At 46.6% G+C, this 24251-nt stretch overlaps 1 protein-coding gene across 1 annotated transcript in view; it reads right to left on the reverse strand.

Moving 5' to 3' along the window:
* Positions 1–396: 396 nt before the first annotated feature.
* The window catches only part of LOC143275401 (kinetochore protein NDC80 homolog), a 25042-nt gene continuing 1187 nt past the window's right edge, over positions 397–24251 (reverse strand). Inside the window, exons 2-14 of the mRNA XM_076579477.1 lie at positions 23467–23668; positions 22239–22325; positions 20593–20778; positions 19237–19323; positions 18241–18334; positions 14817–14911; positions 12847–12991; positions 10920–11125; positions 10111–10251; positions 8151–8333; positions 7105–7235; positions 3773–3875; positions 397–1699 (exon numbers count right to left, since the gene is read on the reverse strand). Of these exons, the coding sequence (XP_076435592.1) occupies positions 1592–1699; positions 3773–3875; positions 7105–7235; positions 8151–8333; positions 10111–10251; positions 10920–11125; positions 12847–12991; positions 14817–14911; positions 18241–18334; positions 19237–19323; positions 20593–20778; positions 22239–22325; positions 23467–23668 (1768 nt within the window). The 3' untranslated portion in view covers positions 397–1591. The remainder of the gene's footprint in view (positions 1700–3772; positions 3876–7104; positions 7236–8150; positions 8334–10110; positions 10252–10919; positions 11126–12846; positions 12992–14816; positions 14912–18240; positions 18335–19236; positions 19324–20592; positions 20779–22238; positions 22326–23466; positions 23669–24251) is intronic.

A 24251-nucleotide genomic window follows, 5' to 3' on the forward strand; every position in this document is an offset into this window, starting at 1 on the left:
ATGTCACACAAAAGCTTCAGACTTACACCAGAAAATCCTCTCTCTGCAACACGTCACACCAAAGCTTCAGACATGCACCAGAAAATCCTCTTCGTACAACACGTCACACCAAAGCTTCAGACATGCACCAGAAAATCCTCTTCGTACAACACGTCACACCAAAGCTTCAGACATACACCAAAAAATCCTCTCCCCACAACACGTCACACCAAAACTTCAGACATACACCAGAAAATCCTCTTCCCACAACACGTCACACCAAAACTTCAGACATACACCAGAAAATCCTCTTCCCACAACACGTCACACCAAAACTTCAGACATACACCAGAAAATCCTCTTCCCACAACACGTCACACCAAAGTTTCAGACAAATGATTGTAATGAGTTCTTTGCACAGACAGGACAAACTAAAGGAAAGACAGAATTAAGTAAACATGAAGAAACATTGCACAAATATTTGTACATGTCACTGACCACATCAGAACAAATTCTGTTTGTTCCAGTAATCTTGTCATTTGAAAGAGACAAAAAGAAATGGAAAGAAAAAAAAAAGTTTCCCCGTCAGCTCAGGGTGAAATTGAAGATCTTGTTGTTGACAAGCACAATAAAAACTAAGCACTGCTTCAATCTTTTCACTCAAAGTTTAAGTATCTTCCAGAGCTGAAAACATTCAAATCAAATTAAAAATGTTCACTTCTTTCAAATTCAAGAAGTCCATTGGTGTCCATGGAGGAAAACAAAGTTATATAGAAAGAGAAAAAAAAAAGAATATAACAAACACTCAAACTTGTCAAAGACTTACATACAATAATGAAAAACTCAGAACTAAGTTTGTACCAGCAACTGCAGTAAGTGCTAAAAAAAATAAATTAATTAATTAAAAAAATTAAAAAATCGTACATTTTTAATGGCCACACCTTTGGAACAGTCAGAACGACACAAAGCAAAAAGTTCACCTCAAAGTTCTGAAATTTTATGTATGTACAAGAAATCATGAAACGAATGAAAAGGACAGTTATACAGAGGAAACAGAACATTTTCGTTAAAAACATCTTATGTACAAAAGTGATGGGGTAAATTGGAAATCCAAAGAGTCACCTGTGGCAATGAAATCATGCAGTATGTGTGCATGTCAGAATGTATGCATGATGTATGAATGTGTGTGTGTGTGTGTGTGTGTTTTCTTCAGTTTAACGTCTATTCACTATAAGTGTTTTTAGACGGAAAGGAGTACAGTAGTGTATAAAGGAAAGGGAATGCATGTGAATATTAGTGTAAGAAAAAAAAAAAAAGTTATGTATCAGAGGAAAAGTATATTATAAAAAAAAGTGTGTGTGTGTGTGTGTGCATATGAAGTTGTATTCAGGAGCACGAGCACATGCCTGTATGGATGTGCAAACTGTTTTGGAAGAGTATTGTGCGAGTCCCATTCCATGCATGCAAATGAGCACACACATTGACACATGTGCACACATGTTCTCATGTAAATTGCGTTTTCCCTATTGCGAGTGCACATACTGTTATATATACACCTCCACATGTCTAGTACAGCTGTTTCCAAGTGACGATGTGGGGCATCTCCCGACCCTCAGCTGTCAGACCTCAGCTGCCGACTGGCTTCTTGCAGGCGCTGCCACCTGGCCTTCTCCTGGCCCAGCACCTGGCCTACCTCTTTCTCCATCGCCTCCAGCTGTTGCTGTAACACAACACAACACACCTGTCAGCACACCTTTCTCCATCACCTGCAGCTGTTGCTGTAACACAACACAACACACCTGTCAGCACACCTTTCTCCATCGCCTGCAGCTGTTGCTGTAACACAACACAACACACCTGTCAGCACACCTTTCTCCATCGCCTGCAGCTGTTGCTGTAACACAACACAACTGTCAGCACACCTTTCTCCATCGCCTGCAGCTGTTGTTGTTGCTGTAACACAACACAACTGTCAGCACACCTTTCTCCATCGCCTGCAGCTGTTGCTGTAACACAACACAACTGTCAGCACACCTTTCTCCATCGCCTGCAGCTGTTGCTGTAACACAACACAACTGTCAGCACACCTTTCTCCATCGCCTGCAGCTGTTGTTGTTGCTGTAACACAACACAACAAACCTGTCAGCCATCTGTTTGCACACCTTTTAAATTACACCTGTCAACACACCACTGTACAGAACTACACTGCATTACACCTGTCAACACACCACTGGACAGAACACTGCATTACACCTGTCAACACACCACTGAACAGAACTACACTGCATTACACCTGTCAACACACCACTGGACAGAAATACACTGCATTACACCTGTCAACACACAACAGAGCAGAACACTGCATTACACCTGTCAACACACAACAGAGCAGAACTACACTGCATTACACCTGTCAACACACCACTGGACAGAACACTGCATTACACCTGTCAACACACCACTGAATAGAACTACACTGCATTACACCTGTCAACACACCACTGAACAGAACTACACTGCATTACACCTGTCAACACACCACTGGACAGAACACTGCATTACACCTGTCAACACAAAACAGAGCAGAACTACACTGCATTACACCTGTCAACACACCACTGAATAGAACTACACTGCATTACACCTGTCAACACACCACTGGACAGAACTACACTGCATTACACCTGTCAACACACCACTGGACAGAACAACACTGCATTACACCTGTCAACACACAACAGACCAGAACTACACTGCATCACACCTGTCAACAGACCTGTCACAACATCACTGACCACTCAACTGCCACCAGAGAATACAGTCACGGAATCCTGGACGAAAAAAATGGGTGAATAGAAGCCTTGGGTTATTCGCTCAACATGACCACCCTCTTGACCCAGCATCTGAGTCATGTGATCAACCACCAGGTGACCACTCACCTGAACATGAGCCTTGTGATCAAGCTAGGCAAGGCAAGGCAAAATGTTTATTTTGTGTGTGCATTGAAATATTACATACACTCATCTTTTACACATATCATGCATATAAAACGAGTGATCTTTCGTTCAATCACTCAATAAACGCACTAACAAATAATATTTGACTCATAATACAACCACCAGGTGACCCGAACATGAGCCTTGTGATCAACCAACAGGTGACCATTCACCCGAACATGAGCCTTGTTATCAACTACCAGGTGACCACTCACCCGAACATGAGCCTTGTGATCAACCACTAGGTGACTCACCTGAACGTGAGCCTTGTGATCAACCACCAGGTGACCACTCACTTGAACGTGAGCTTTGTGATCAACCACCAGGTGACCACTCACCCGAACATGAGCCTTGTGATCAACCACCAGGTGACCACTCACCTGAACATGAGCCTTGTGATCAACCACCAGGTGACCACTCACCCGAACATGAGCCTTGTGATCAACCACTAGGTGACTCACCTGAACGTGAGCCTTGTGATCAACCACCAGGTGACCACTCACCCAAACATGAGCCTTGTGATCAACCACTAGGTGACCACTCACCTGAACATGAGCCTTGTGATCAACCACTAGGTGACCACTCACCTGAACATAAGCCTTGTGATCAACCACCAAGTGACCACTCACCTTAACATGAGCCTTGCGATCAACCACCAGGTGACCACTCACCCGAACATGAGCCTTGGGATCAACCATCAGGTGACCACTCACCCGAACATGAGCCTTGTGATCAACCACCAGGTGACCACTCACCCGAACATGAGCCTTGTGATCAACCACCAGGTGACCACTCACCTGTACGTGAGCCTTGTGATCAACCACCAGGGTGCAGACTGTGTGCAGGAACCTGGCGAACTGCTGCTCCGTCTTGCGAATGTCTGCCTCTGTCTGTTGGGCCCTGTGGACACATCACACACCACTTACTGCTAACGTCAGGGCCTCCAAGCCTACACACATGCACTCATCAACCACTTCATGTCTAGAGTACACATGCACTCAACAACCTCACTTCATGTCTAGAGTACACACATGCACTCATCGACTTCCGTGTCTAGAGTACAAATTAACTCAACAACTTGATGTCAAAGGCACTCCTCATCTTTTCATAAGAATGTCAACAGTACACATGCTCACAGCAACTTCATCATGTCCAGAGTACACATGCACTCAAGCACCTCACTTTATCATGTTTGGTGAAAGTTTATATGAAGAAATCACCATGACTACCATTGCCTGTCACCCCTCTTATGGTTTAGGCCGTGAACAACAGAATGTATAGAAAAGCTACGCAGAAAACTGTGTGGACAATGTGTTTTGATCAACAACACGTACAGATAACTACACAGAAAAACTGCACAATGAGTGTAGATCACCAACAACATGTACAGATAACTACACAGAAAACCGTGTAGCCAAAGTCAGCAACAGTATGTACAGAAATACTACACAAAAATAGCGAAGACATTGTGTGCAAGGAAGGAAACACTACACAGAAAACAGTGTACCGAATGCGTGTCCACAGTCAGGACAGGGGAGAGAATTGTGCACATAGGATAGGGGGAGAGAAGTGTGCACACACGACAGGACTGGGGGAGAGAAGTGTGCACACAGACAGGACAGGGGGAGAGAAGTGTGCACACAGACAGGACAGGGGGAGAGAAGTGTGCACACAGACAGGACAGGGGGAGAGAAGTGTGCACACAGACAGGACAGGGGGAGAGAAGTGTGCACACAGACAGGACAGGGGGAGAGAAGTGTGCACAGACAGGACAGGGGGAGGGAAGTGTGCACACAGTCAGGACAGGACAGGGGGAGGGAAGTGTGCACACAGTCAGGACAGGGGGAGAGAAGTGTGCACAGACAGGACAGGGGGAGGGAAGTGTGCACAGACAGGACAGGGGGAGGGAAGTGTGCACACAGTCAGGACAGGGGGAGAGAAGTGTGCACACAGTCAGGACAGGACAGGGGGAGAGAAGTGTGCACACAGTCAGGACAGGGGGAGGGAAGTGTGCACACAGACAAGACAGGACTGTGTACACACTTCCCTCCCCCTGTCCTGTCTGTGTGCACACTTCTCTCCCCCTGTCCTGTCTGTACACTTCTCTCCCCCTGTCCTGTCTGTGTGCACACTTCTCTCCCCCTGTCCTCTCCTGACTGTGTGCACACTTCTCTCCACCTGTCCTGTCTGTGTGCACACTTCTCTCTCCCTGTCCTGTCCTGACTGTGTGCACACTTCCCTCCCCCTGTCCTGACTGTGTGCACACAGTCAGGACAGGACAGGGAGAGAGAAGTGTGCACACAGACAGGACAGGTGGAGAGAAGTGTGCACACAGTCAGGAGAGGACAGGGGGAGAGAAGTGTGCACACAGACAGGACAGGGGGAGAGAAGTGTACAGACAGGACAGGGGGAGAGAAGTGTGCACACAGACAGGACAGGGGGAGGGAAGTGTGTACACAGTCGGGACAGGACAGGGGGAGAGAAGTGTGCACACAGACAGGACATGGGGAGGGAAGTGTGTACACAGTCGGGACAGGACAGGGGGAGAGAAGTGTTCACAGACAGGACAGGGAGAGAGAAGTGTGCACACAGACAGGACAGGGAGAGAGAAGTGTGCACACAGACAGGACAGGGAGAGAGAAGTGTTCACAGACAGGACAGGGAGAGAGAAGTGTGCACACAGACAGGACAGGGAGAGAGAAGTGTGCACACAGACAGGACAGGGAGAGAGAAGTATTCACAGACAGGACAGGGAGAGAGAAGTGTCCACATAGACAGGACAGGGGGAGAGAAGTGTGCACACAGTCAGGACAGCGGGAGAGAAGTGTGCACAGACAGGACAGGGGGAGGGAAGTGTGCACACAGACAGGACAGGGAAGTGTGCACACAGTCAGGACAGCGGGAGAGAAGTGTGCAGACAGGACAGGATGAGAGAAGTGTGCACACAGACAGGACAGGGGGAGAGGTGTGCACACAGTCAGGACAGAGGGAGAGAAGTGTGCACACAGACAGGACAGGGGGAGAGAAGTGTGCACACAGTCAGGACAGGGGGAGAGAAGTGTTCACACAGTCAGGACAGGGGGAGAGAAGTGTGCACACACGACAGGACAGGGGGAGAGAAGTGTGCACACAGTCAGGACAGGGGGAGAGAAGTGTGCACACAGTCAGGACAGAGGGAGAGAAGTGTGCACACAGACAGGACAAGGGGAGAGAAGTGTTCACTGACAGGACAGGGGGAGAGAAGTGTGCACACAGACAGGACAGGAGGAGAGAAGTGTGCACACAGACAGGACGGGGGGAGAGAAGTGTGCACACAGACAGGACAGGGGGAGAGAAGTGTGCACACAGTCAGGACAGGACAGGGGGAGAGAAGTGTGCACACAGTCAGGACAGGGGGAGAGAAGTGTGCACACAGTCAGGACAGGGGGAGAGAAGTGTGCACACAGACAGGACAGGATGAGAGAAGTGTGCACACAGACAGGACAGGGGGAGAGAAGTGTGCACACAGACAGGACAGGGGGAGAGAAGTGTGCACACAGTCAGGACAGGGGGAGAGAAGTGTCCACACAGACAGGACAGGGGGAGAGAAGTGTGCACACAGACAGGACAGGATGAGAGAAGTGTGCACACAGACAGGACAGGGGGAGAGAAGTGTTCACAGACAGGACAGGGGGAGAGAAGTGTGCACACAGACAGGACAGGGGGAGAGAAGTGTGCACACAGACAGGACAGGGAAGTGTGCACACAGACAGGACAGGGGGAGAGAAGTGTGCACAGACAGGACAGGGGGAGAGAAGTGTTCACAGACAGGACAGGGGGAGAGAAGTGTTCACAGACAGGACAGGGGGAGAGAAGTGTTCACAGACAGGACAGGGGGAGAGAAGTGTGCACAGACAGGACAAGGGGAGAGAAGTGTTCACAGACAGGACAGGGGGAGGGAAGTGTGCACAGACAGGACAGGGGGAGAGAAGTGTGCACAGACAGGACAAGGGGAGAGAAGTGTTCACAGACAGGACAGGGGGAGAGAAGTGTGCACAGACAGGACAGGGGGAGAGAAGTGTTCACAGACAGGACAGGGGGAGAGAAGTGTGCACACAGACAGGACAGGGGGAGGGAAACGTGCACTCACCAGGCGCGGGCTTCCCGCACTTCCCGCTCGGCGTCCTGCTGGCTGATCTGCGAGGACATCTGATGGTCACGGATTTCCTGCTGCAGGCGATCTATTGTGCTCTGCAGGTGCTCCAGGTCACGGTGGTACAACTGTTACAGCACATCATCATCATCATCATCATCATCATTATCAACATCATCATCATCATGTGATCCACACTATGGGGTCCCTGGGACATTCATCATGTTTCAGGGGGTCCAAGACTGACTTCAGAGGTCATACTAATGCTGCAGTCCAGCCAAACCTGAACTGCCACACACACAAAGACAGACACAACTAGTCATAATCGTCTTAAGTTTCTGTGCCAAGAAATGGCGGATGGAAACAACTCTTCTTTGAAGCAGCTGATCCTGACGTTAGACTGAAGCTCCCTTACAGAACTTCCCCTCTTTTATGTGTAAAGTCTATAAAGATTTTGATCACTCTAAAACCCACACGATAAACATGCAGTGCATCCTTTCTATTTTCAAAACGTCAGGGAGACGTATTTCTGTGTGATCAGAAGCCCTGTAGTGAACTACTTGGCCTGCTGCTACATTTGTCCCTGCATCAACAATGTCATCGTCGTCATTAGGGAACACTTGAGGACGTGCAGTAATCTGCCACCAAACTGCTGACATTTGTTGTTGGCTTCTTTTGTTACGAGTCATGTCACATACACATCTTTAGTGCTCTTCTGCTCTCTGTAAGTATTCCCTTCATCATCACTATCATCGTTTGCAATCAGCACAGAATGGAAAGCAATTACAGGATGCTTCATAATTTCATTATCATGCAGATCGCTGCATCCAGAGTTGTCTTTGCCATTCACACTGCATTTTGGGGATAGTATAGTTACTGTTCTACACAAATGAGACAATCATTCAAGGAACATTAACACCTGCTGAGAATGGCAGTGTATACGTTCTGTCCCTAAGGTGGACATCAGACAGCAGAAGTGGCCAGAAACAATGTGATGTGCATGTTCTAGTCAGAAGACACACACACACATCCCCAGTCCTGACCTCTTTGCGGCTCCCCAGCTCTTCATCAGTGCTCTTGATGTCCTTTTCCAGCTGGGCCATTTCCCCGCGGATATCGGCAATCTGTTCGTTCATCTGTTCCAGGCGGTTCTCCATCCGCAACTTGCTGTCCTCTGCTTGCTGCAGCGCTTCCTTCCCCTTCATCTTCATGGCTATCAGGGCCGGCTGAAAACACCACAAGCTGATTATACAGCCGGCTGAAAACACAACAGGCTGAAAACACCACAAGCTGATTACACAGCCAGCTGAAAACACAACAGGCTGAAAACACCACAAGCTGATTATACAGCCAGCTGAAAACACAACAGGCTGAAAACACCACAAGCTGATTATACAGCCGGCTGAAAACACAACAGGCTGATTACACAGCCAACTGAAAACACAACAGGCTGATTATACAGCTGGCTGAAAACACAACAGGCTGAAAACACCACAAGTTGATTATACAGCTAGCCGAAAACACCACAAGTTGATTATACAGCCGGCTGAAAATACAACAGGCTGATTATACAGCCGGCTGAAAATACAACAGGCTGATTATACAGCTGGCTGAAAATACAACAGGCTGATTATACAGCTGGCTGAAAACACAACAGGCTAAAAACATCACAAGCTGATTATACAACCGCCTGAAAACACAACAAACTGAAAACAACAAGCTGATAATGCAAGTGGCAGAAAACACCACAAGGTCATTATACAACTGGCTGAAAACACCACAAGCTACAAATACAACTGGCTGAAAACACCACAAGCTACAAATACAACTGGCTGAAAACACCAGAAGCTAATTATACAACCAGCTGAAAACACCACATGCTAACTATACAATTGGCTGAAAACACCACCCCCTAATTACAAAACTGGCTGAAAACACCACAAGCTAATTACATAACTGGCTGAAAACACCACTAACTAATTACATAACTGGCTGAAACCACCACAAGCTAATTACATAACTGGATGAAAACACCACTAGCTAATTACATAACTGGCTGAAAACACCACAAGCTAATTACATAACTGGCTGAAAACACCACAAGCTAATTACATAACTGGCTGAAAACACCACTAGCTAATTACATAACTGGCTGAAAACACCACACACACTAACTATACAACTGGCAGAAAACTCCACATGCTAACTATACAACTGGCTGAAAACACCCCACAAGCCAACTATACAACCTGCTAAAAACACCATATGCTAGCTTTACTACTGGCTTAAAACACTGTATGCTAATTATACTACTGGTTGAAAACACCACACACTTTTTATACTACCGGCTAAAAGCATGTTAAATCAACTACGAATAAGAATGGATGAAAACGCCACACACCAACTTATAATACCATGGATCAAATTATACTACCGGCTGAAAACAAGATACGCTAACTATTCTGATGGCTAAAGACACCACAAGCCAACCATATTAACAGCTGCAAACACAAGCCAACATATTAAAACCTACCTTGATTATCTCAAACTTGTTGACAAAGTCAGGGTTAGAGGACCTATCAAGATGATCTCAAACTTGTTGACAAAGTCAGGGACTTAAAATCTATCACGACAGTCTCAAACTTATTGACAAAGATGGGGACTTAAAACCTACCTTGATGATCTCAAAAATGTTGACAAAGTTGGGGAATTAAAACCTACCTTGATGATCTAAAAAATGTTGACAAAGTCGGGGACTTAAAACCTACCTTGATGATCTCAAAAACATTGACAAAGTCAGGGACTTAAAACCTACCTTGATGATCTCAAACTTGTTGGCAAAGTCAGGGTTTGAGGACCTGTCAAGATGATCTCAAACTTGTTGACAAAGTCAGGGACTTAAAACCTATCATGACGGTCTCAAACTTGTTGACAAAGTCGGGGACTTAAAACCTACCTTGATGATCTAAAAAATGTTGACAAAGTCAGGGACTTTGAACCTACCTTGATGATCTCAAACTTGCTGACAAAGTCAGGGTCTGAGGACCGCAGCTCATAGTCAATGCCATTGGCCAGGTCAGTGGTGGAGGGGATCAACCGCAGTGCTCGGGCAAGGCGGTTGTACTCGCCCAGGCTGGTGTCAATCTACCGCAAACCAAACACATGACTGGTGTGTGTATGTGCGTGTATGTGTGTGTGTGCATGACATGCATGTATTTGTACCTATGTACATATACAATATATGTTGAGCATATGTGGCGTACATGCGTATGTGTGGAAACATACATATACAATGTATGTTGGGCATATGCGGTGGGCTTTGTGTGTCTGTGCAATACATCTTTATAAATATGACTGGAAATTACATGTGCATTCAAAGGTTCATCACTCACACCACACAGTCTCTCAGCCCACAGTCTAACATATATATGAACATGGCAAAAGTTAAGTGAAAAGGTTGGATTAAAACATGCAAGTGATAAATGATAATGACCCTGTATCAGGGTAAGGATGTGCTCCATTCCTGCACTCTTGTGTATGCATTATGAACATGTGTATGAGCATACATGTGCCCACCAAAGAGTTTTGCTTGCATGTGTTTAAATGTTTGTGTGCTTACAAGTGAGTTAAGTTCGTATATGGGTGAGTGTCAGTATGCCTGGTAGTGAGTTTTGCTTGCATGTGGGTAAACATACGTGTGCCTGCCAGTGAATTATGCTTGTCTGTATGTGGGACCTTATTTGGGGACAGATGTTTCATACATCACACACAACACACACACAATTTGTGCCTGCAATGAAGGCACAGGTTACCTGCTCCAACAGGCGTGCAAAGCCCATCTCGCTCTTCCAGATGTCGGAGTCGATGGCCTCCACCTCTCTCTCCAGCTCTGCCTCAGTCCTGTGCAGCTCCTGGCGGGCGGCCCTCAGTCGTTCCACGTCGGCCAGCGTCAGGTCCTGCTGGTCGTACAGTGCCTGCATCTGCTGGTTCCTGGCCACCACTGACCTCAGCTCCTGGTCTGGGGACAGTGACATCATTGTTAATGTCATGTGGGCACAGGGCCACCATCGACCTCAGCTCCTGGTCTGGGGACAGTGACATCATTGTTGATGTCATGTGGGCACAGGGCCACCATCGACCTCAGCTCCTGGTCTGGGGACAGTGACTTCATTGTTAATGTCATGTGGACACAGGGCCACCACTGACCTCAGCTCCTGGTCTGGGGACAGTGACATCATTGTTAATGTCATGTGGGCACAGGGCCACCATCGACCTCAGCTCCTGGTCTGGGGACAGTGACATCATTGTTAATGTCATGTGGGCACAGGGCCACCATCGACCTCAGCTCCTGGTCTGGGGACAGTGACATCATTGTTAATGTCATGTGGGCACAGGGCCACCATCGACCTCAGCTCCTGGTCTGGGGACAGTGACATCATTGTTAATGTCATGTGGGCACAGGGCCACCATCGACCTCAGCTCCTGGTCTGGGGACAGTGACTTCATTGTTAATGTCATGTGGACACAGGGCCACCACTGACCTCAGCTCCTGGTCTGGGGACAGTGACATCATTGTTAATGTCATGTGGGCACAGGGCCACCATCGACCTCAGCTCCTGGTCTGGGGACAGTGACATCATTGTTAATGTCATGTGGGCACAGGGCCACCACTGACCTCAGCTCCTGGTCTGGGGACAGTGACATCATTGTTAATGTCATGTGGGCACAGGGCCACCATCGACCTCAGCTCCTGGTCTGGGGACAGTGACATCATTGTTAATGTCATGTGGGCACAGGGCCACCATCGACCTCAGCTCCTGGTCTGGGGACAGTGACTTCATTGTTAACGTCATGTGGGCACAGGGCCACCATTGAACTCAGCTCCTGGTCTGGGGACAGTGACTTCATTGTTATCATGTGGGCACATGTCTTCCAACTGACGTATGACAATTTAAATAGTATTTTTATAATCTCAACACATCAAACTAACTGTTCAGTCTGTTTATGCTCACTGAACCAAACTCCAGTAAAAGGAAAAATCAGAATCAATGCAGGAATAGATGGAATCAGAATAGATGCAGGACGTCAGTGAACATCGTGTAGGCACCATGATAACACTGTTTAGGATGTCAGCTGGCATCTTATAGGCACTGAACAGATTAACTTCCCCCTCCCTTTGAAAATGTGACTGTTCACTACCCCATCCCTTTCCACAGGACCTACCTATCTTTCTTACCTTATCAGTGCTTACACTCCCTCAAGAACTATCTGCTCTTCCTCTGATACCTTCTGAAACTTCCCCGTGTCAATAAAAGAACCTTTGGTGGATGTTCTTTCCTCTTTGCTGGATGTTCTTTCCTCTTTGCTGCTCCTCATATCTAGAACATTCCTCACCATATCATTCTATCTCTGCCTTTTGCTCTGCACTAAAAACTCATCTTTTCAAAATCTATCTACAAGCAATCTCAGTTTCCTTCACCTCCAACACCATCCCTGTCAGCTCACTTTGGATGCATGACAAATGAGAAAGGGAGAGTGGAGGGGGGGGGGGGGTGGGAGGGAAGGGTTTTGAGAAAGTGGTCATGAATGATTCATGAAATTACTTTTTCTTCTATCGATTCATGCAAAGCACTCTGACCTATTAGAGAGAAAGGGTGCTGAATAAATGTACATTATTGTTATTGTTATTATTATTATTATTTGAAATGTGACAGTGAACTATCCCCTGCAGCCACTGACCCAAGGAGACGTGTTCCTCCTCAGCGGTCTGCACCATCTGCTGCAGTTTACGGCTGACATTCTCCATCTCGTCCAGGTAGTCCCGGAACTTCCTCTTGTCCAGCAGCATGATCTCCTGCTGCTCCTGCAGCTTGTCCACACGGCTCTGTCACAGCCAATCAACAGGGTCATACTGTGTCAAAGGTCACCATTAGCCTATCATCATGGTCACTGGCTCTGTCACAGCCAATCAACATGGTCACACTGTGTCAAAGGTCACCGTTAGCCAATCATCATGGTCATTGGCTCTGTCACAGCCGATCAACATGGTCATACTGTGTCAAAGGTCACCGTTAGCCAATCAACATAGTCACTGGCTCTGTCACAGCCAATCAACATGGTCACACTGTGTCAAAGGTCACCGTTATCCAATCAACATGGTCATTGGCTCTGTCACAGCCAATCAACATGGTCATACTGTGTCAAAGGTCACCGTTAGCCAATCAACATGGTCACTGGCTCTACCACAGCCAATCAACATGGTCATACTGTGTCAAAGGTCACCGTTAGCCAATCAACATGGTCACTGGCTCTGTCACACCCAATCAACATGGTCATACTGTGTCAAAGGTCACCGTTAGCCAATCATCATGGTCATTGGCTCTGTCACAGCCAATCAACATGGTCATACTGTGTCAAAGGTCACCGTTAGCCAATCAACATAGTCACTGGCTCTGTCACAGCCAATCAACATGGTCACACTGTGTCAAAGGTCACCGTTATCCAATCAACATGGTCATTGGCTCTGTCACAGCCAATCAACATGGTCATACTGTGTCAAAGGTCACCGTTAGCCAATCAACATGGTCACTGGCTCTACCACAGCCAATCAACATGGTGATACTGTGTCAAAGGTCACCGTTAGCCAATCAACATGGTCACTGGCTCTGTCACACCCAATCAACATGGTCATACTGTGTCAAAGGTCACTGTTAGCCAATCAACATGGTCACTGGCTCTGTCACAGCCAATCAACACGGTCATACTGTGTCAAAGGTCACTGTTAGCCAATCAACATGGTGACTGGCTCTGTCACAGTCAATCAACATGGTCATACTGGCTCTGTCAAAGCAAATCAACATGGTCATTGGCTCTTTCACAGCCAGTCAACATTGTCAAACTGTCACAGCCAATCAACATGGTCAAATACTGTGTCAAAGGTCATCATCAGCCAACCGGAGTGGCAAAATGGTGACATTGGGTGTCAAAAGTCAGGGTCAGCCAACAGGAACAGTCACATAGTGAATTTATAAATCCAGGGCGTCAAAGGTCATGGCCATCATACAAGTAAGCCTGAATGGTGAAAGTATCAAAGGTCAGGGACAGCCTACAAGAAAGCCTGAATGGTGAAAGTGCCAAAGGTCAGGGACAGCCTACAAGAAAGCCTGAATGGTGAAAGTGCCAAAGGTCAGGGACAGCCTACAAGAAAGCCTGAATGGTGAAAGTGTCAAAGGTCATGGCCATCATACAAGTAAGCCTGAATGGTGAAAGTGTCAAAGGTCAGGGACAGCCTACAAGAATGTCTGAATGGTGAAAGCGTCAAAGGTCAGTGACAGCCTACAAGAAAGCCTGAATGGTGAAAGTGTCAAAGGTCAGTGACAGCCTACAAGAAAGCCTGAATGGTGAAAGCGTCAAAGGTCAGGGCCAGCCTACAACTGTACGAGAGTGGCAATACCATGAATCAATAAACTGGGTCGTCAGGGACAGCCTATAACAATGGCAAAAGGGTGAAGCAGTGTCAAAGGTCAGGGCCATCCTACAACTGTACAAGTACAGGAGCGGCTATACCATGAATCGATAAACTGGGGTGTCAGGGCCAGTCTTTTTTCTTTGTGTTCTTTAGTGATAATACCTGGCACCCACCCTGCACACCAACCCCTGAAAAACAAAACAAAACAACAACACCCAACTATTGTATTGTGAGTGCTCACCATTTCCTGAGTCAGGAGCTCAATCTCCTCAGCAAGCCGTGAGTTCTCGCTGCGGATGGCCTCAAAGCCTCCTGACTGGCCCAGGTACTTGTCCTCTGTCAGCACACACACACAGGCACCACACATAGTGACACACACACACACACCATACATAATGATAATGTGACACACACACACACCACACACACATACACCACACAAACTGTGGAGTGATGGCCTAGAGGTAACGCGTCCGCCTAGGAAGCGAGAGAATCTGAGCGCGCTGGTTCGAATCACGGTTCAGCCGCCGATATTTTCTCCCCCTCTACTAGACCTTGAGTGGTGGTCTGGATGCTAGTCATTCGGATGAGACGATAAACCGAGGTCCCGTGTGCAGCATGCACTTAGCGCAAGGAAAAGAACCCACGGCAACAAAAGGGTTGTTCCTGGCAAAATTCTGTAGAAAAATCCACATCAATAGGAAAAACAAATAAAACTGCATGCAGGAAAAAATACAAAAAAAAAAGGGTGGCGCTGTAGTGTAGTGACGCGCTCTCCCTGGGCAGAGCAGCCCGAATTTCACACAGAGAAATCTGTTGTGATAAAAAAAAATACAAATACAAATACACACAGTGACACGCACTCACAGACGGCAATGTCTACAATTCATCCACAACCACAGTTCTTTTTGCTTCAAAGAAACATAAACAATAAACAAAATCAAAAGTTCAAATGTACTTGTAGAGTTGTGATGCGCAGTAAGTGGAACATAAACGAAGCTTAATCACAGAACAGCAGTGCCAGTAACATCAGTACTTCCCTGTGATGAGATCTGCAATTCACCGAGGTCCTATGTGTAGCATGTATTTAACATGCAAAAAAGAACCCATGGCAACATGGGAAATGTCCCTGTGAGTGCGCATGCATGCACATTAAACTCAAATATATATGTATCTGTATATGTGTGGGTGTGCGTTTGTGGGTGTATGGGCATATAACTAACATACACATGTGTGTACATGTGTGCGCATACACAGTGTGCGCGCGCACATGTGCGAAGCCTCACTGAATGACAGAGGAAACACATGATAAGCACCTAAAGGCAGCTACAGTCAGTCAGCTCTACCCTGGTATGCAGTCAGTTGACAAATGACAGTAAAGCGCACAGAGCTTGGTATCTGACCAAGGACAGGCGCTACATATTTTCAAGTATCAGTATCAGTATCAATCAATAGGTGCTACAGATCATGCATCACTGCCATCAGTATCAATCCCCTGTGAACTGTTGGTGCTTGGACTGCAGCAAATGAATATCATGGGTGTGGCAGTGAGTGCGGGGAGGGAGAGGGAGGATGGGGAGATAGACAGTGAGGGTCACACCACTGAGGGGAGATAAACAGTGAGGGTCACACCACTGAGGGGAGATAAACAGTGAGGGTCACACCACTGAGGGGAGATAAACAGTGAGGGTTACACTACTGAGGGGAGATAAACAATGAGGGTCACACCACTGAGGGGAGATAAACAATGAGGGTCACACCACTGAGGGGAGATAAACAATGAGGGTCACACCACTGAGGGGAGATAAACAGTCACACGACTGAGGGGAGATAAACAGTGAGGGTTACACTACTGAGGGGAGATAAACAGTGAGGGTCACACCAATGAGGGGAGATAAACAATGAGGGTCACACCACTGAGGGGAGATAAACAGTGAGGGTCACACCAATGAGGGGAGATAAACAGTGAGGGTTACACTTCTGAGGGGAGATAAACAGAGTCACACTACTGAGGGGAGATAAACAGTGAGGGTCACACTACTGAGGGGAGATAAACAGTGAGATCACACCACTGAGGGGAGATAAACAGTGAGGGTCACACCACTGAGGGGAGATAAACAGTGAGGGTCACACCACTGAGGGGAGATAAACAGTGAGAGTCACACTACTGAGGGGAGATAAACAGTGAGATCACACCACTGAGGGGAGATAAACAGTGAGGGTCACACCACCAAGGGGAGATAAACAGTGAGGGTCACACCACTGAGGGGAGATAAACAATGATGGTCACACCACTGAGGGGAGATAAACAGTCACACCACTGAGGGAAGATAAACAGTGAGAGTCACACTACTGAGGGGAGATAAACAATGAGGGTCACACCACTGAGGGGAGATAAACAGTGAGGGTCACACCACTGAGGGGAGATAAACAGAGTCACACGACTGAGGGGAGATAAACAGTGAGAGTCACACTACTGAAGGGAGATAAACAATGAGGGTCACACCACTGAGGGGAGATAAACAGTGAGGGTCACACCATTGAGGGGAGATAAACAGTGAGGGACTACTGAGGGGAGATAAACAGTGAGAATCGCACTACTGAGGGGAGATAAACAGTCACACGACTGAGGGGAGATAAACAGTGAGAATCACACTACTGAGGGGAGATAAACAATGAGGGTCACACCACTGAGGGGAGATAAACAGTGAGGGTCACACCACTGAGGGGAGATAAACAGTGAGGGTCACACCACTGAGGGGAGATAAACAGTGAGGGTCACACCACTGAGGGGAGATAAACAATGAGGGTCACACCACTGAGGGGAGATAAACAGTGAGAGTCACACGACTGAGGGGAGATAAACAGTGAGGGTCACACTACTGAGGGGAGATAAACAGTGAGGGTCACACCACTGAGGGGAGATAAACAGTGAGGGTCACACCACTGAGGGGAGATAAACAGTGAGGGTCACACCACTGAGGGGAGATAAACAGTGAGAGTCACACCACTGAGGGGAGATAAACAGTGAGAGTCACACTACTGAGGGGAGATAAACAGTGAGGGTCACACCACTGACGGGAGATAAACAGTGAGGGTCACACCACTGAGGGGAGATAAACAGTGAGAATCGCACTACTGAGGGGAGATAAACAATGAGGGTCACACCACTGAGGGGAGATAAACTGTGAGAGTCACACCACTGAGGGGAGATAAACAATGAGAGTCACACGACTGAGAGGAGATAAACAGTGAGGGTCACACCACTGACGGGAGATAAACAGTGAGGGTCACACCACTGAGGGGAGATAAACAGTGAGGGTCACACCACTGAGGGGAGATAAACAGTGAGGGTCACACCACTGAGGGGAGATAAACAGTGAGAGTCACACTACTGAGGGGAGATAAACAGTGAGGGTCACACCACTGAGGGGAGATAAACAGTGAGATCACACCACTGAGGGGAGATAAACAGTGAGGGTCACACTACTGAGGTGGTATAAACAGAGGGTCACACCACTGAGGGGAGATAAACAGTAAGAGTCACACTACTGAGGGGAGATAAACAGTGAGGGTCACGCTACTGAGGGGAGATAAACAGTGAGATCACACCACTGAGTTGGTATAAACAGAAGGTCACACCACAGAGCAAAAAGCACACTGACCTAAGACTTTCCCCAGCTCCTCATCCAACAAGTCAAATTCATCAGCTCCTCGCAGGTACTCTTCATAGCACTGTGTGAAGTACTGGAACTTGATCTGTATGCACACAAACAACACACTTTGACCATATCTTCTTTCTGTTTGACACATAATGCAGAGGTGTATATATATGTGTGTGTGTACTATGTGTGCAACTGTGTTTGAGAGATGTTTCTGTGTATGCATGTGTTTGGAAGATGTTTCTTTGTGTGCAGTTGTGTTTGAGAGATGTGCGTGCGTGCGTGCGTGTGCATATTTCTGATTGTGTGCAGTATGCTTCTAGAAAAACTTTGATGTACTGTGTGCTGCTCTTGCTCAGTAATGTAATGTTTCAATGTTAATACTATAACTATATATTACAGAAAACAACAAGATGGACTTTTAATAGAGTTTAGGCAAGTTCTACAGTATCTAAGTAAACATTTTCATACAGTGCTGTCAAAAAAGGGACACAAGAACAAACAGTGAAACTCATCAGCAATGTGGTTTATGCAACATTTATTACATATTCTTTAGTTGCACGTTCATTTTTTTTTTCTACACAAGAGACATCACCTACAGAACTCAAATCAAATCAAATTATGGTGCTAAGAGCCTCACCGACCACTAAGGCCATCTCAAGGCTATCCCCACATCAGCACCTACTTCCAGTCAGGGATAAAAATGTACAATAAAAACTAACCACTGCTTTAATCATATCACTCAGAAAGTTTAAAAATCTTCCACTTCAAAACAGTCAAATCGGAAAAAAATGTTCACTTTTTTTCAAGAAGTCCATCAGCGTCCATGGAGGGACATCATGGAACAAAGTCTTCAGAGAAACTGCCATGTAATGTCTGTTTCTAATGCCAACCAGATCCCAGCAGTCAATGAGCACATGTTTCACAGTGAGAGGCTTGTCACAGGGAACACAATCTAGAGAACTATAGGTTTGTCACTTCCTGGAGGGGTTCACCCACCTTGTCATCTGGCACCGAGTCAAAGTCTTCATCTTCAGGGGGGAAGATCAAGTGATCCACCTGTGAGCTGCCCAGCCTCTGGGTAACCTGAAACAATACAATGGGTTCCAGCACTCCAGCTTACTCAATGCTCTGTGTGTGCATGTGCACACACGCATGTGTGTGTGCGTGCGTGCATGTGCGTGTGTGTGTGTGCGCGCGCGTGCGTGTGTGTGTGTGTGTGTGCACAGAAATTGGTTGGCTGTGGAACGCTTTGGTGACTCTTCACCTCCCATCTTCCAATCCACATATTTGCTGTGCATGATCCATTTTCTTTTTTTTTTTCTTTTCGCTGCCCAATTATCTGCAGTGTTTTCTGTGGCATTGCTCCCATACCACTCATCCAGAGTCCCCTCTCCCCCACCCTCTCCCCCACACCTGGATTCGTCTGTTGCAGTCCCAGCATCCGCAGGCCACTGGAAACCACTGATATTTAGGTCGCCTGGAAGCCAACCCCTAGAAGAGACCCTGCACTGCTGCTGAGTCACTTTGACGGTGTTCAATGGTGCCTATTCTGATTTAACGTACTGAAGACACCACCTACTAAGCCCCCTGATGACAATTCTTGCTTAGTCACAGAGCCAGACTGACTGAGTGTCTCCCCTACAGTGGAGACCGCCACATCCATCCAACGACAGTCCCAAATGAATCTGCCAACACTGAAGACCTTGACAAGATTCACCCCAAGCACGTAAGTGGAGGACTATTGAAACTAAGGTCACCATGAGAACAGGGCATGAAAGACGACACTATATGGGACTTTTTTTTTTTTTTTTTTTTTTGTAATTGTAGATGAGGAAGGAAATGGTTTTTTTGTTTTCCAATCACTTTTCCAGACCAGGAAATGTGTCTCTCATTTTCCCCAGACCAGGAAATGGGTCTCTCATTTTCCCCAGACCAGGAAATGGGTCTCTCATTTCCCCAGATTTTTCCAGCCCTGGGAATGGTTCTTTCATATCCCTCCTGCCCAGGAAATGGGTCTCTCTGTCACTACAGATTTCTCTGTGGGAAATATGGGCTGCTCTCCATGGGAAGAGTGTGATGCTACAGTGAAAGCACCACGGATTTTATCTTCTTTTTTTTCTGCCTGCAAGTGTAATTGTTTTTCCAATGAAGGTGGACTTTTCAACAGAATTTGGCCACGGACAAACCCTTTGCTGCCGTGGGTTCTTTTATATGCGCTAAGCGCATACTGCAACTGGGACCTCAGTTAATCATCTCATCTAAATGACCAGCTTCAAGACCAGCACTCAAGGTCCAGTGGAGGGGTAGAAAATACTGGCAGGACCAGAGGCATGTGTGTGGGGGTTCCCTCACCTTGATGAGGTCGATGAGCCAGACGAGGGCGGCCAGCAGGGTGGGCCAGGTGTGTGGGGTGCCCACGGCGTGCATGGAGCTCCTGGAGATGTTGAAAGGGTAGCCCAGCAGCTTCAGCTGGCGCGGGACCTCCTCCTCCATCTTGGGACCCAGCTTGAAGGCTGGGTCCAGCTGACAGCAGATGTACTGCAAAACCACAGCAGTTATCTGTCATCGGGCAGTTTGCATGTGTAGTGTCACTCCCAAAACCACAGCATACACACACCACTGGCTGAGTTATTGGGCAGTCTGCATGTGTCGTGTCACTCCCAAAACCACAGCATACACACACCACTGGCTGAGTTATCGGGCAGTCTGCATGTGTAGTGTCACTCCCAAAACCACAGCCACACACGCCCACTGGCTGAGTTATTGGGCAGTCTGCATGTGTAGTGTCACTCCCAAAACCACAGCCACACACACCCACTGGCTGAGTTATTGGGCAGTCTGCATGTGTAGTGTCACTCCCAAAACCACAGCCACACACACCCACTGGCGGAGTTACTGGGCAGTCTGCATGTGTAGTGTCACTCCCAAAACCACAGCCACACACGCACCACTGGCTGAGTTATTGGGCAGTCTGCATGTGTAATGTCACTCCCAAAACCACAGCATACACACACCACTGGCTGAGTTATCCGGCAGTCTGCATGTGTCATGTCACTCCCAAAACCACAGCACACACACACCACTGGCTGAGTTATTGGGCAGTCTGCATGTGTCGTGTCACTCCCAAAACCACAGCATACACACACCCACTGGCTGAGTTATCCGGCAGTCTGCATGTGTCGTGTCACTCCCAAAACCACAGCCACACACACTCACTGGCTGAGTTATTGGGCAGTCTGCATGTGTAATGTCACTCCCAACAGTCAGAAATATCACAATATACACTGACATTCACTAATTAGTAAGGCAAGAGTCAGCAATACCATATCATACACTCATGGTCACCACAAATTCAGTGCTATACTAATTATACCATAATATACACACGTTCACTGCTATGCTAAGTAAGGCAAGAGCCAGCATTACCATAATAAACACTCACACTCACTGCTATGCTGAGAAAGGCTAGAGCCAGCATTACCATAATATACACAAATGTTCACTGCTATGCTAAATATGGCAAGAGTCAGCAGTATCAAAATATATATACATGTACTACTAAATATAGCAACAGTCAACAAGTCTTGTCATGTTCACAACTTAAACAAGAAAGACACTTCAAGAGTCAACTAGTACTTCACACGAACTTCACTACACAAAAAAGACATAAAAAAATAAAAAAATAAAATGAAAATAAACAAAAAAGAAAATTCAATAATGGCAACTGGCAGTACAAATTACACAACCCATGAGAGGCAAGACTGAGATGGAAGAGGAGGATAAAACAAGCTGGGGAGTGGGGCTGGGTGGGAAAAAAGCGGAATGGGAATTACGACACATCAACAACAACCAAAAAAAACTTTTCCAGAAACCACACGCAAGTGACAGAAAACCAAATCCTGCTCAAAGAAAAGCAAACCAATCTCCTGCTCATGGCAACCAATCTCCTGCTCATAGCAAACAATCTCCTGCTCATAGAGAACCGATCTCTGTCTCACCTCAAATATTCTGAAGAACTCCTTGGATGGGGGGGACATCAACATCTTTTGAGAAAGAGGGTGGGGGTACTTGGTCTCTGTTAAAAACTGAAACAAAAACAACTTCATTTGCAGGGGGTGGGGGGGGGAACACATCATGATTTTGGTAACTCTACAGCTGAGGGAGCATATACATACCTGTGAAAAAGGAAAAGAGACATTAAGCAAAGAAACAGACAACTTTCAGACACAGAAACACTTTTGACAGAAAGAAGAAAAAGGAAAAAAGGAAACAGGGACACAGAAATACAGATGCACAGACAGAGACAGAGGCCCAAGGAGGGTGTTAAGGGGAAGGGTGGATATGTTGTCACTGACACAGTAACAATCCTCTTTTTTTTCTTCCACATTGTACCAATGTATTAAAACTATTTTTTCAATAAATACCTCATTAAAGTCATATATAAAAAAGAAAACATTCAGGGAGAGGTGAAGGGATAGGGAGAGAGTAAAGGAGAGACAGACATTAGGAGATGAAGAAAAACTCCCCTTCCCCCCAACTTTTTATTATTTTTTAAAACACTTTTGTATAGTCTGGCATTGACACTAGAACATTAACATCCACTGACATCTCTCTCTCTCTCTTTTAATCAACAAGGAATGTTCACCTTTGTGAGTGTTATTGTTTGATATGAAATCAGTAGATTTCCATAGCTGCTGAAGTTTACATTGTTACTGTTCTACATACCCCCCCACACCCGCCTTTAAATTTTGATTTGTTTATCAGTCACATTTCATTCACTTTGTTTTCATTCTCCTTCCTCTGTGGGCCGCAACTCCCACATTCACTGGTATGTACACAAGTGGGCTTTTATGTGTATTCAACCATTTTTACCCCACCAAGCAGCCATACTCCATTTTCAGGGGTGTGCATGCTGGGTATGTTCTTGTTTCCATAACCTACCGAACACTGACATGGATTACAGGATCTTTAAAATGCATATTTGATCATCTGCTTGCGTATACACACATACGAGGTTCAAGCACAAGCAGGTCTGCACATATGTCGACCTGGGAGATCAGAAAAATCTCCATCCTTTACCCTTTTTCAATCTAATAATAATAATATCACTGTGGGCGAAAAACTAAAACCAAACAAAACTCAAGACCTTCCCTCTAGACAGAAGACAGCTGAACCTCCAAACACCCCCATGCTTCCCCTCTGTTCCCCCCCCCCAACATTACTCACGTCAATCAAAGTGCGGACACATTTGTGCTGGAAACCTTTGTCAGAGATCGGGCGGGGGTCCTTGGGGACGTCCGCACGGTTCCGCACACCGATGCCACTCCCTCGCATGCCCATGCTGCCGCCACCTATCCCAATGCCGCTGGTGCGCATGCTGGGAGCGTTGGTCCTCTGGCCCAGGCCAGAGCCATGGCTCATCATAGACCTGTCCACGCAGATCACAACACACATGGTGTGACTGTCATCCTTAAACTCTGAACAGAACCATGACCTATCAAGACCTGCCCATATAAATCGCACAATGTGTAACTTTAGCTCTGAATAGAACCATGAGTATGACCTTTCAAGGACCTGCCCATATAAATCACACATGGTGAAACTTTAGCTCTGTCCAGAACCATTATCTATCATATACCCTCCCATACACTGATACAGATCATACATGGTGTAGCTTTAGCTCTGTCCAGAACAATGACCTATCATATACCTTCCCATACAGATCAAACATGGTGTAACTAGTTCTGTCCAGAACTATGACCTATCATATACCCTCCCATACACTGATACAGATCATACATGGTGTAACTTTAGTTCTGTCCAGAACCATGACATATACATATAATGATATATTCCCACACAGAACTACATGGTGTAAATTTAGCTCTGTCCAGAACCATGACCTATCACATACCTTCCTATACAGATCATACATGGTATAAGTTTAACTTTAGTTCAGTCCAGAACCAAGACCATAGTTCAGTCCAGAACCAAGACCAATCACATACTTT

The sequence above is a fragment of the Babylonia areolata genome, chromosome 30, assembly GCF_041734735.1.
Source record: "Babylonia areolata isolate BAREFJ2019XMU chromosome 30, ASM4173473v1, whole genome shotgun sequence".
NCBI lineage: Eukaryota > Metazoa > Mollusca > Gastropoda > Neogastropoda > Buccinidae > Babylonia > Babylonia areolata.